General features: G+C 55.3%; 1 protein-coding gene across 2 annotated transcripts; it reads left to right on the forward strand.

Moving 5' to 3' along the window:
• The first annotated feature begins 598 nt into the window (after positions 1-598).
• TMEM51 (transmembrane protein 51) lies at positions 599-11,376 on the forward strand. 2 transcript variants are annotated; one of them, XM_041419637.1, is made up of 3 exons: positions 599-666; positions 8,439-8,886; positions 10,275-11,376. In XM_041419637.1, the coding sequence occupies exons 2-3, from the start codon at positions 8,540-8,542 to the stop codon at positions 10,684-10,686; spliced, it is 759 nt and encodes a 252-aa protein (XP_041275571.1). In that variant the 5' UTR covers positions 599-666; positions 8,439-8,539; the 3' UTR covers positions 10,687-11,376. The 2 variants fall into 2 exon arrangements, with proteins under 2 accessions (XP_041275571.1, XP_041275572.1); XM_041419638.1 differs by lacking the exon at positions 599-666 and adding an exon at positions 6,744-6,831.
• Positions 11,377-12,253: the final 877 nt, after the last annotated feature.

The raw sequence follows: 12,253 nt of genomic DNA on the forward strand, positions 1-12,253 counted from the left end.
GCTCTGTTGAATGCAGTGAGCCTGAGTGATTTGAGTTCCTCAGAATGGGGCTTCTTTTGGAACTGGTTGAGTAAAAGCTCCGCTCATTGCTACAAGAGTTTTACAAAGCAGGTCCATTGCAAGATGGGTTGTTTAAACTGTAGAATAAAAATTAAACCTTTCATTAGGTGTTGGGAATAGATTTTTCCATGGGAGGATGGCGAGGCCCTAGCTCAGGTTGCCCAGAGAAGCTGTGGCTGCCCCATCCCCAGAAGTGTCCAAGGCCAGGTTGGATGAGCTGTGGAGCAAGCTGGGATAGTGGAAGGTGTCCCTGCCCGTGGCAGGATGGAATGGGATGGGCTTTAAGGTCCTTTCCAACGCAAACCATTCCGGGATCCTATGAAAGCAGAGATGCGGGGCTGTGATGCATCAAGTGCTCCGAGGGGGTGACGCGACCGGCATCCCCAGTGTGACCCACGCCCGGTTTCGGGGGGGGTCTCCCTGGTGTTTGTGGGGAGTCTCCCGACTGTATTTGGAAGTCTCAGTTCCGCCCCCTCCACTGTTTCCCGGAACGGACCCCGGTGCCGGGGCGGGAGCGGTGGGGCCGGTCCCGGGAAGCGCCGCCCCGGAGGCCGGGCCGGGGAGGGCGGAGCGGCCCCGCAGGACCCACCGCAGCCGCCGCCGGAGGTACGTGGGGTCGAGGGAGCCGGGAGGGGACGGGACCCTCTGTTCTGGGACCTTTCGGAGCTCTGGGAACCGGGAGCGGGGCGGGCTGGGCTCACTCCCCCCGGGAACGGGACCGGGAACGGGACCGGAGGGGAGTCGGATCCGGGTCCGGCTCGGGCTGGGCTGGAATAACTTCCAGAGCTCGGGAAAGCACCTGCAAAGCGGGGGAAACAGCCCTCAAAGCAGGGTAAACACCCCTCAAAGCAGGAGCAGACACCCCTCAAAGCAGGGGAAGCACCCCTCAAAGCAGGAGCAAACAGCTCTTACAGCAGGGCAAACACCCCTCAAAGCAGGAGCAGACACCCCTCGCACCCCTCGAAGCAGGAGCAAAAGCAGGGGAAACACCCCCAGAGCAGGAGCAAACACCCCTCAAAGCAGGGGAAGCACCCCTCGAAGCAGGAGCAGACCCCCCTCACAGCAGGGCAAACACCCCTCAAAGCAGGGGAAGCATCCCTTAAAGCAGGGGAAACACCCCCAGAGCAGGAGCAAACACCCCTCAAAGCAGGGGAAGCACCCCTCAAAGCAAGGGCAACACCCCCAGAGCAGGAGCGAACAGCCCCACAGCGGGGTCGCGCATGAGGGGGTTGGAGCGGCGGCGTTTGGGGAGCGGCGGGGCCTTGGGGTCACCCTTGGGGACACGCGGGCTTGGGGCGCCTCGTCGGCCCTGGCAGGCACCGGGCTGGCCGTGCACACAGTGGCGAAAGAGTGGCTGTGGTTTCTGGAGCGATCAGCTGGCCCTTTGGGGAGGATCAGCGGCAGGGAGGGCGCCGGGGCATCCCCCCGCCGAGCCCAGGCCGCTGCCGGTGCCCACGGGTGGCAGGAGTGCCGCGGATCACGAGCCCCGGGAAGGTGCAGGAGCGGTGTACGAGCCGGGCTGTTGGCAGAGCAAACAAAGCCAAGGAGAAGGACATTGCCTCAGGCCAGCTCGGGACCGGGCGCTCCGTGAGGCCAGCGCCGGTCTCTGGGGCCTCGGCCCTTCCTATGGTGACACTCCCGCTGATGAAGGAATGGCCTGGAGCTTTGAGGGGCTCGGAAAACCCGCAGGTGTCTCCCAAGCGTGTCCCAGAGTGGTTGTCTGCTGATGTTGGTGTTTGATTTTTGGGTTTTTGGTGGGGACGAGTGTCACTGAGCACTGTCGGGGAGTCTGCGTTGGGAAGCTGGATTTGTTGGGAATTGTGGAGGTGTGAGCAGAAACCAGCAGTTCCATGAGCTTGTCCCGTGTGAGATGGGTTACCTTGGCTCTGTGTGGTGGACGGAGCCTGGTGAGGTGAAGCTGCACCTGGAGATGTGGTCCTGGCTTTCCAGCTCCTTCAACCCTCTTTGGAGCAGACCTAGGCCACTGGCAGAAAGGATGCTGGCACAACACATCCCTCTAGAACAAATCCAAGCATCCTGCAACTGTCCACAGCCCTGGATGTCCTGGCATGAGAGCCAGAAAGGGAAATCTCCCAGGTGTCAGCGAAGAACATGTGGGTGTGGGGCTGGTGAACCCAGTCCCGGACTCGGGTGACTCGGAAGTATGTGAAACACCTTTGATTTTAGCTGTGTAATTACACGGGTTGGAAAACCCTTGGGAAGGGAAGTGGCTGGGGAAGGAGGAATGTTTGGCCATCGGTGCCCTGGAGGGAGCTGAGTGCCAGTGCCTGGCGCCGTGGCGGTGCTGCAGGAGATGCCAGAGGGCCAGGGCTGGGCAGGGCTGTCTGCCTGCTCCTCTGCCTGGAGCCGGGGAGGAGGGATCCCTCCAGCAGCCCAGGTATGTGTCTGCCTCTCCATGCTGCTTTTCTCATTCCCAGTGTATTTCATAGACAGAAACTGGTGTCAGGGCTCTGTAGAAGCAGCTAAATATCCCGTGTGAGCAGTGCAGGTGGCGTGGAGCAATATAATCCCCAGCAAACCTCCATCCATATCAAAATACCTGTGCCCACCTTGCGGAACACGGCTGCTCTGAGCCTGGCTGCTCCGTGTCGCTTGGCTGCCCGGCCTGCTCCGTGTCCCCAGGCTGGCTCTGTGCCCTCCAGCATCAGCCTCACTCCCTTCCTCCCCTGGGAGCTCCTTGGCTGTCCACAGTGGGTTTTCTTTGTGGTCATACTCCTTGGAAAAGCATGGGGAGAGGTGTTGCTGTGTTGGGGAAAAACGCCTTGCTGGAAATCCAGGCAGAGGATGAGGAAGGCTGTGCTGGCGAGGCCGATGACAGCCAGTGAGAAGTGCCAGGTTAGTGGCTTGCAGGAAGGGGAGATAATCATCCAGGGGCTCCAGTGTGGGACAGGAGGTGCTTAAAGCACTCCAGAGGGGCTGTGAGGAAGCAGGAGTGCTGGGATCTGCTTCGGAGGACACCAGAAGGGCAGATGGATAATGTCTCCCCATGCTGGAAGGCTCTGGAGGAGGGTGTGTTTGTCTGGGTGTTATCTGGGGAGAGGTCCCAGAACAAAAACCAGGGGGAAGCTGTGGAGGAATGGCTTTATCTCAGCTGAAACAGCAGATTAGAATTAAAGAAAAAAAAAAAAAAAATTCCAAACTCAGAGGTGCAAAGTCGTGTCCAAAGGAAAGCAGGAAGGAGAAAGAGTCAAAGTGCTGGGATTTTCCTAGGCAGGCGTGCCTTCCCTGGCCTAGGTGCACAAGGAATTCAGCTCCCTGGAGAAAGATGAGCACCCCTGTTGCCTGGAAAATAGAATAGATCTTCCCAACAACATTAGAGTGGATGTAAAAGCAAACCTTTACTTGAAAGCTTTCAGGTACACAATGTGGCAAAAATCACACATAGTGTAGTAATTCTACAATTTTTATAAGGTTAGTCGATTAGTATGCTTATCATATACTCTCCAATTAAAAGGTTAGTTGATTAGGTAATAATTCCAGGGTCCTGCCACACTGGAAGCTGTCCAGAGGCTTTTTTTTGCTCCAGTTTTGTTTTGTCTGGTCCAGATTCTGTTTGGAAAACAGGGCATCCTTGTAGTCAGTTCTCTTCTTGGAATAAGACAAAGCAGTATTTTGGGAAAGTGTTTCTTAGGTTAGCGTATTGTTCCTAAATGTAGAGAAGAAAGATAGGAAAAGTACTGGGAGTTACAGCCATGCATTAACAATCTACAGAGCTACAAATACATGAAAAATATAAAAAGCTAAAAAACCTTAGGCATCACCCCAAGCCCCCCTCCCTGGTTTAGCAGAGCTGGGCCTGAAAGCATTAGTGTTGCAGCTGGTCCCAGTGCCAGTCGCAGAGCCTGGAGCAGGAAAAGCCCCAGGACAGTGTTTACACAGCAACCAGGACACAGCCGGGGCTCGCCGACCTGCCGAGAGCCGGTGCCAGCGTGGCCTCGGTGGCCACGGCAGCATTGTCCCCAGGAACAAATGGCAATGTCCTGAAACACAAACGTGAAAGGACTCTCTGTCCCTGTCCCTGTCCATTGCCACTGCAGCAGGCGCCGCTTGGATGGGTGTAATGGAATTACGGGGAGCGGGAGTCTGGGAGGCAGTTTCTTGTATCTCAGTGGCAAAGGCCAAGGTGGTGGCTGCTGCACAGTCATGATTACAGCTCTGGAGTTTGCTACCGTGCCCTGTGTGATCTGTGCCACTTCAGAAACCCTTGGCAGCTGTGCCCAGAATTCCCAGGGACACAGCAGAGGCAGGTGCATATGGCTTGGGAGTGGTCAGGCACAGCTTTGTGGAAATGGGGGGTTTGTGGGCCCTGTCACTGTTGTTCTGCTGTGGAGGCCACGGCCAGCCGGGTGGATTGCAGCAATCTGAGCCTGGGAATGGGCTTTGCCCTTGTTTTGCAGGAAGTGGCAGAGCTGGGAGCCCTGGGCTCCCTCTGGAGTGGGAGAGCCTTGGGCAAGGTTTGAGGAAAACGTCACTGTTCCCCCAGTGCTGCCTACAAGGTACAACTGAGGAGGGGTTGTTAAGAATTAAATTTAAGAAAGAGGGTAAAATGCCTCTTAAATGTCTGTAGGGAATGCTGTGGGCAGTGGAGATGTGGATGTGTTCTTTTGTGCTCCAGGCAGGAAGTGTAAGCAAAATGTGGAAAAGCAAAATGTGGATAGTCTGTGTAGGGCTGTCCCTCCAGATTCCTACTCCCTGGTGAGATGCTCTAAAACGGGCTGGAATTTGTCCAAAAGATCAGAAATTGGCTAAATCAGCAGCAGTGCTTCTTTTTGTGACTCAGCTGGATTTCTCTGGCTATTCCCTGCATCTTCTGGGCTGCAGCTGGCCAGAAACATCCCTGTTCCTGAGGCAGGGGTGACAGGGACAGCAAAAAGGGACAAAAAGAGAAACCATGGCAGGGAGTTGGAAGTAGATGGTCTTTAAGATCCCTTCCAAACCCAAACATTCTGGGACTCTATGAAAATACCTCCCAAGTCCTGATCTGTTGCTTTGTAGACCCTCACATGGAGTTTTGTGTTCCTGGTGGGTTGAAGCCCTGTGTAACACACGAGGCTGTGGTCATTGCAGAAAGAAGCTCCTGAGGATGTGCCAGGCCAGCAATTAGCAGGGAAAGAGGTTAATGAGCAGGTTCTCTGGGTGGAAGCATGAAGATGAAGGTAATCTAACAGAGAGGAGACTGGAATCTTCAGATGGTTGGAGAATAGGTTTATTTTCCCCCAGAATTTTCCAGAAAATTAGTTGTGTGACTGGTGATGGAGTCACACCCTGTTTTTTGGAGGCAGCTCTGTGTCGCTCTGCGGCGACAAGCAAGGAAGCCCTGGAGCTCATCCCAGGTCTGGTGACTGCGTCGGGGCTCGACCTGTTCCCTGGACTGCAGACTCATCTCCCGTGACCCTGTGACAAAGGTGTTGCTGCTGGAGCGTGAGTGGGAAGGTGATGTCACGGCAGGGAAAAATCCAAAGGTTGTGGAGGGCAGAGGAGCGTGGGTGCTGGGAGGGCAGCAGGGGGTGTCGGGCTTCCTCGTGAGTCACCCAGCAGGGCCACGGTTCCTCCCGGGGCACCGGGATGTGGAGCACGATCCGGGCTGACCCTGTCGGGGGTCTGTGTCCCACGGAGGGAAGCTGTTCCTGCTGCTGCTCCACCTGGCCGCCCGTGCCAAAGCCTTCGGGGCGTGTGGTGCTGAGAACGGGCTTATCCCGAACCTTCCCGTGGCCAGCTAACACTTGGAGATGTCGCAAGAGCTTCCCAAAGGCTCCGGCAGCTGCAGGAGTAGGGCAGAGGTGCGGGAAGCCCTGCGGAGCTGTGGGTGCCCCCGGGCTTTGCGGCCGTGCTGGAGTTTAATGGTTTGGAGATCCTGGTGTAAATCATTGCCAGGGCAGGGCACGGGCAGGCAGGGAAAGGGATGGAGGGGTCTGGTTTGCAGGCAGAGGGGAAGGGGGCTCTAGGGGCTGAAGCACTCAGGCATCGCTCACCAGCCTGATGTGGGGACAAACTTTTTACAGGGCTTGTTGTGAAAGGACAAGGGGAGATGATTTTAAAGTAAAAGAGGGATAATTTGGACTGGATATTTAGGAAGAAATTCTTCCCTGTGAGGGTGGGGAGACCCTGGCACAGGTTGTCCAGAGAAGCTGTGGCTGCCCCGTCCCTAGGAGTATTCAAGGCCAGGTTGGATGGAGCTTGGAGCAACCTGGGATGGTGGAAGTTGTCCCTGCCCATGGCAGGGGGTTGGATGAGATGAGCTTTAAGGTCCCTTTCCACCCAAACCATTCTGTGATGCTGGGATGAGCTTCCAGACAGTGCTGGAGCTGAGGCAGAGACAGCAGCAGCTCCCTTCCCGGGATACTGACGTCAGGGCACTGTTGGAGCAGTGATAGGAACATCTCTGGGTAGCCAGGAGAGCAGCTAATTCAATGGAGAAATAGACTGGAATAGCAAGTCTCCTGCTTTAATCTGATTGCTGGGCTGATGGGTAGCACTGCAATGGATGTGTAAAAAACTTCCAGGCACAGAGGTGACGTAGGAGCTGAAATCCTGCCCATTTCCAGGACTGAGGTGCCTGAGGGGAGGCACAGAGACTGTGAGCAGAGATTTAGACACCACGGGTAGATGTGACCAGCCGTGTGTGTGCTCTGTGCCCACCGTGGGCGCAGTGCGGTTTTCCTGCCCCAAGGCCATCACAGCTGTTCTCAAGTGAAGTCTTGGCTGGCTGATGTGTTTGTGGCAAGGATGGGAGCTCAGCCGGATCATCAGGTGAGGGAAAAACTCCACAGGGCACAAGCAGAGAGCAAAACCTTTGTGTGGGAGGGCAGAGGGCAGAGCTGGTGCCACCAGTGGCAGGCTTGGAAGCACTTGGGTGGGAGGATGGCTCTTGGGATCCAGGTGAGGACATTTTGGGTGCAGTGCTTTCCACATCCTCAACAGCTGCTCACTAGGATGGAATTAAAGCTGGGCTCAGTGGATACCTTCCCCCAGGAGCACACAGAGCAGCAGCCTGTGCTGGAGCTGGCATGGCAGGGAATGATGGGCTTGTCCCTGCCTGCCTGTGGCAGCTCCCATCGGGCTGGGATCAGCAGCTCCTGGGTGTCCCAGAGCCCCAGAAAACCATGGGGAACAAGACTTTACCCTGCCCAGACCCATGTGGGGCCAGGGATGTGTCCAGAGGGGCTGGGACAGCCCTCTGGAGGTCTCCACAGCCATGCTGGAGCACAGGCGGTGGGCAGGGAAGTTCCTCTGCAGATTCCTCCTCTCCAGGCTTGCGTGCGTGTCTTTTCCTGCTGCAGCCGCTCTGTTTTCTGGGAGTGCTGTTTTATTCTGGCCCTTGACCCTGCAAACTGGGCGTGCACTCAAGCTAAACAAGCAAACATGAAGCTTTTGCACTCAGGAGGGTTGAGCTGAAGGGTGGGGGGTGTGTATGGATATAGCACCACTGACAGCACAGACCAGAGCCACCTCGAGCCTAACCTGGCATAAAGAAGCCAGGGAGGGAAGGAGAGATCCTTGACATGGCACATCCATAAATCTGCATGGCTCACTTGGGGTGGAGATGGAGCAGTTCTGCTGTGAGGATGCAAGCTGCCCACCCGTGGGAATCCAAGGCCAGGGAGGCAAGTGGGCAGGAGGTGTGGCTCTGTGTGTTTATTTTTGGAAATCGAGCACATTTGGTCCTGGCAACTCAGAAAACAGTCAGAGGAGGAGTTCCCACCCGTGGCCTGGCTGGTCAGGAATGTTCGTGCTCGACATCCCTGAGCGATGCAGCTGGGGCATTCAGCACCAGTGTAGGGATGGCAAGAGCTGGCCTGAAGTGAGTCAGGGGCCCTACCAAGGGCTCACCATGCCGGCAGCCAGGGGAAGCCACAGGGTCGAGCTGGCTGGGAGAGAGGCAGTTTTGGTTTCTGTTTTCCGGGCAGGAAGGCGTTCCAGGGCAGGCAGCCAGCGCCCTGAGGAGCCCTGCTGCCTCCCAGACAGGGGGAGAGGAGAAGCTGTTCAGCTGGAGGTGTGTTTTTGAGCATTTCCAGGTTGGTTTGCATTGACAACAGCTCTTGAAAGAGATTTTGATGGCCGCCTTTTGGTGCTGTGAAGCTGTCAGTTATCACACTCCTAAGGACAGGCAACCTAAGCCTTTAGCAAACATCAGTGATTTGATTGCTTTCAAAGGTTGGTGGATATTACAGCTGAGAAAGTAGTGAAGGATGGGGATGGGAACGGCCGGGAAGGATCTACCCTGGTCTATCCTGACATGAACTCCTCAGCTTGAGGAGCTTGAGGTTCCAGTGTCAGGTGGATAAACTGGTGTCGAGGTGGCTGCAGAGCCTTCGCTGTTTGCCGTGCACTCACCACAGCCTCCCCTCTGTCCCCAGAGCTCTCTGCCTGCCCGGGGAGGGGCCCGCACGCATGCCAGCAGGGCTGCAGCCCCCCAGCCCCGAGCCATGCGGTGACGTGGGGACAGCCCCCAGCAGCCATGGCCCAGTCCCGGGCCAACGGGTCCCACTACGCCCTGACGGCCATCGGGCTGGGCATGCTGGTGCTCGGCATCATCATGGCCGTGTGGAACCTCGTGCCCGGCTTCGGCCCCCCCGACAAACCCGGCGGCCAGGCCGGCAACAGCAGCAAGCCCGACCGCGGCTCCGGGGGCATCCTCAAGAGCAAAACCTTCTCGGTGGCCTACGTGCTGGTGGGGGCCGGTCTGCTGCTGCTCCTGCTCTCCCTCTGCCTCAACGTCCGCGACAAGAAGAGGCAGAGCGAAGAGCTGGCCATCGCTCACGGGCAGCACCAGGCGTCCGCGGAGCCCTCGCAGCAGGAGGACAGGTGAGAGGAGTTTTGGGGACAAAAGGAGAGGGATTGGGTGGGGGAATGAAGCCAAGGGCTGTTGTTAGCTCAGGAAGATCGGGAGGAGGAGAGGAAGGCAACATGTGCTGAAGTGAAGAGGCACATACCAAGTTAAGGGGTTTGGTATGTCCTGGAGATGGGCAAGGAATGGCTCCAGCTGCATTTATGCAGTTGTGAGTGGAAGGGAGCCCTGCTGCTGTGTGAGGTGGGGTCTAGGCAGAGCTGAGGCCAGGGCAGCGTTGGGAGAGGTGCCTCTCCTGGCTGGGTTGGCACATGGGAGTGAGCTGAGGGAATGCTGGGCAGGGTCCTGGGTGACACAGAGAGCAGGAGGCTCCTGCCACAGGCCGGGAGAGCAGCCAGAGGGGCAGGAGGGGGGCTGACTGCCTCACTGGGTACACCCAAGGTGCCAAACAGCCTTGGAGTTTAGACCCGGTGAAAGTCTGCAGGGCTCAGCTGTTTGCTCAGGGAGCTTTGTGGAGCAGAGCAAAGGCTGCTGCTCAGCAGGCACAGTCTGGACAAACACAGGCACAGGGGAAGTACCTGTCCATCAGCACAGCTCCCTGTGCACAGAGAGGCAGGGCAGCACTGAGGCAGTGTGGGGTGCAAGGGGACAGGAGGCCACAATGGCTCTGCTGGCTCTTGTCAGGGTCTGCAGATCAAAACTGATTTTCCATGTTTGATTGGAAAGTCAACTTCAGAATGCCAAAGAAATGGCAAGTATTGTGTGCCAGTACCTGTGCATAGATGGTGGCATAGAGCAAAGTTGAATCTCTTTGCAGAAAAACCCAAGGCACCCAACCCATAAGACATCATAATGGCAAAGACAGAGGGCTGATGTCCTTTTCTAATGTATTTTGACTGATTTTTGTGAGTGGAGCAGAGAAACTGATGTTCTCTTGAGAGAAGAAATCACTGCTAGGCAATAGAAAAGGGTCTGTGGGCAGAGGAAGTGATGATCAAATATGGCCATAAGTCACAAGAAAATAAAATTTCTCTCCAACCCATAAGACATCATAATGACAAAGACAGAGGGCTGATGGATGTCCTTTTCTAATGTATTTTGACTGATTTTTGTGAGTGGAGCAGAGAAACTGATGTTCTCTTGAGAGAAGAAATCACTGCTAGGCAATAGAAAAGGGTCTGTGGGCAGAGGAAGTGATGATCAAATATGGCCATAAGTCACAAGAAAATAAAATTTCTCTGAACTTAGGTGGGGTCACTATTTATTCTGTCAAGCAAAAGGAAACTGGCATATAATGGAGAAGGGCAAAAACTATTTCTGGTGGGGTGGGGTAGCTTTATTCTTCCCTCTCCATCCCCTTCCCACAACGAAACTGAAATGACAGACTTAACTCTTTCCCCTCCAGTCAAGAAGAGGATGAAGATGTCTCTTCCCAATATTACGTGCCCAGCTACGAGGAGGTGATGAACACTGGCTACTCGGAGCCCAGAGACTCGGACAGGAGCAACAGGCTCAGCGTGTCCCTGCCCTCCTACGAGTCCTTGGCGGGGCTGGAGGAGAGCGGCGCGGCGCCGGGAGCGGCGGGCGCGGAGCCCGGCGTGGAGAGGCCGCCCAGCCGGCACAGCTCCCGCCTCAGCAAGCGCCTCAAGCCCCTCAAGGTGCGCAGGATCAAGTCAGAGAAGCTGCACCTGAAGGACATCAGGCTAAACCTGGAGCAGGGCAACAGCAGCGTCCCTATCACGATAGAGCCTCTCACCCCTCCGCCCAAGTACGAGGAGATCCAGGAGAAAATGCCAGTGGGCCAGCAAATGCCTTAAAAAAAGGAATCTGTGATGCTGCTTGGTTGAGGGTTTTCTAAAACCCACCGTGCCAAGAGGGGGCTGGTGTGTGGGTGCAGAAGCAGCCAGGGCTCCCTGGAAGCTGCCACGTCGAGGACGTGCTGTGGCACAAGGATGGAACTCATTTTCCCTGGGACTGAGTTTTACAAAAGACTGTGGGGAAAGAAACCTGAACGCCACAAGTTCTGCTGCTGTGAAGTAAATGAAGGCTGGGCATGCCAAAAGTGTCACTTGTGGTGTTTGAAATGAGACCACCCAGTGCATCCTCTCATCTCCTCTCCCCCTCTCTTCCAGCAAGACTTTTCCAAGCCACCAAACTGATGATGCAGAAGGATTTTCCAAGTGGAAAAGTGAAATGTTTCTTTTTTCGGGTGTCTTTTCTTTCTGAGGAAGGGGAAGCGCATTGCCAGAGAGGCACCACGGCTTTCCCTGCTCCCAGCTGGGCTGGGCTGGTGGCCCAGAGCCAGCCCTGACTCCTGCCAAGGTCTCTGCTGGCTGGTGGGAAGCAGCTGAAAGGGGCCTCCTGCTCCTCAGGGAGAGGATGGATTTCTTGCCTCTGCTGCTTTCGCTGTGGTGTTTCGTGCTCCATTCGAGGCAAGTGGGTGACTCTGGGGGGTTGGGAGCTGCGTGTGCCAGTGCCAGGGGTGAAACCACTGCTGAGCATCCTGTGCAGGCAGACTGCTCTGAATAAATGTTTTGTATGTTGTGTTTGCTGGTGTGTTTTGTACACTGTGTGTGTGTGTTGTGTATGCTCTGTGTGTGTGAGTGTGATTTTTATGTTGTGTGTGTGCTGTGTATGCTCTGTGTGTGTGAGTGTGATTTTTATGTTGTGTGTGTGTTGTGTATGCTCTGTGTGTGTGAGTGTGATTTTTATGTTGTGTGTGTGCTGTGTATGCTCTGTGTGTGTGTTGTGTACATTGTGTGTGTGTTGTAAACGTTGTGTGTGTTTTTTGTGTTGTGTGTGTTTTGTACATCATGTGTGTGTTTTACATTGAGTGTGTGTGTGTGTTGTGTACATTGTGTGTTTTTTACATTATGTGTGCATGTTTTGTACATTGTGTGTGTGTTTTTTACATGATGTGTGTGTGTTTTGTACATTTTGTGTGTGTTTTTTACATTGTGTGTGTGTGTTGTGTGCTCGTGCATGGTTGGCCCTTCCCAAAGTCTGTGATCCATCAGCAGATGCTGCTCCATGGGCATTCCAGCCCTGTGCAGGCTTCCAGCAAAGCCACCACCCACAGAGTCCATCAGCACAACCAGCCACGGGCTCCCTCAGGCAGTCTGAGGTGGGATTTGCCAGTGTGATGCTGATATTGATGTAATCCTGGAATGGCTGGGTTGGAACAGATCTCCAAGGTCATCGAGACCAGCACTGCCATGTCCACCCCGGGCCATGTCCAGGTTATGGCTCAGCTGGGGCTGGCTTGAGGCAGCACCAGCTATGAGAGGAGTCCAAGAAACCAAAGTAGAGATGCTGGCCAAAACCACCCAACAGTTTCTCTTGTTAATTATTATTCCCTATTGAATTTGCTAATTTCTGTTGTTT

This window comes from Onychostruthus taczanowskii, unplaced genomic scaffold, assembly GCF_017590055.1.
Source record: "Onychostruthus taczanowskii isolate IOZ18803 unplaced genomic scaffold, ASM1759005v1 scaffold61, whole genome shotgun sequence".
Classification (NCBI taxonomy): domain Eukaryota; kingdom Metazoa; phylum Chordata; class Aves; order Passeriformes; family Passeridae; genus Onychostruthus; species Onychostruthus taczanowskii.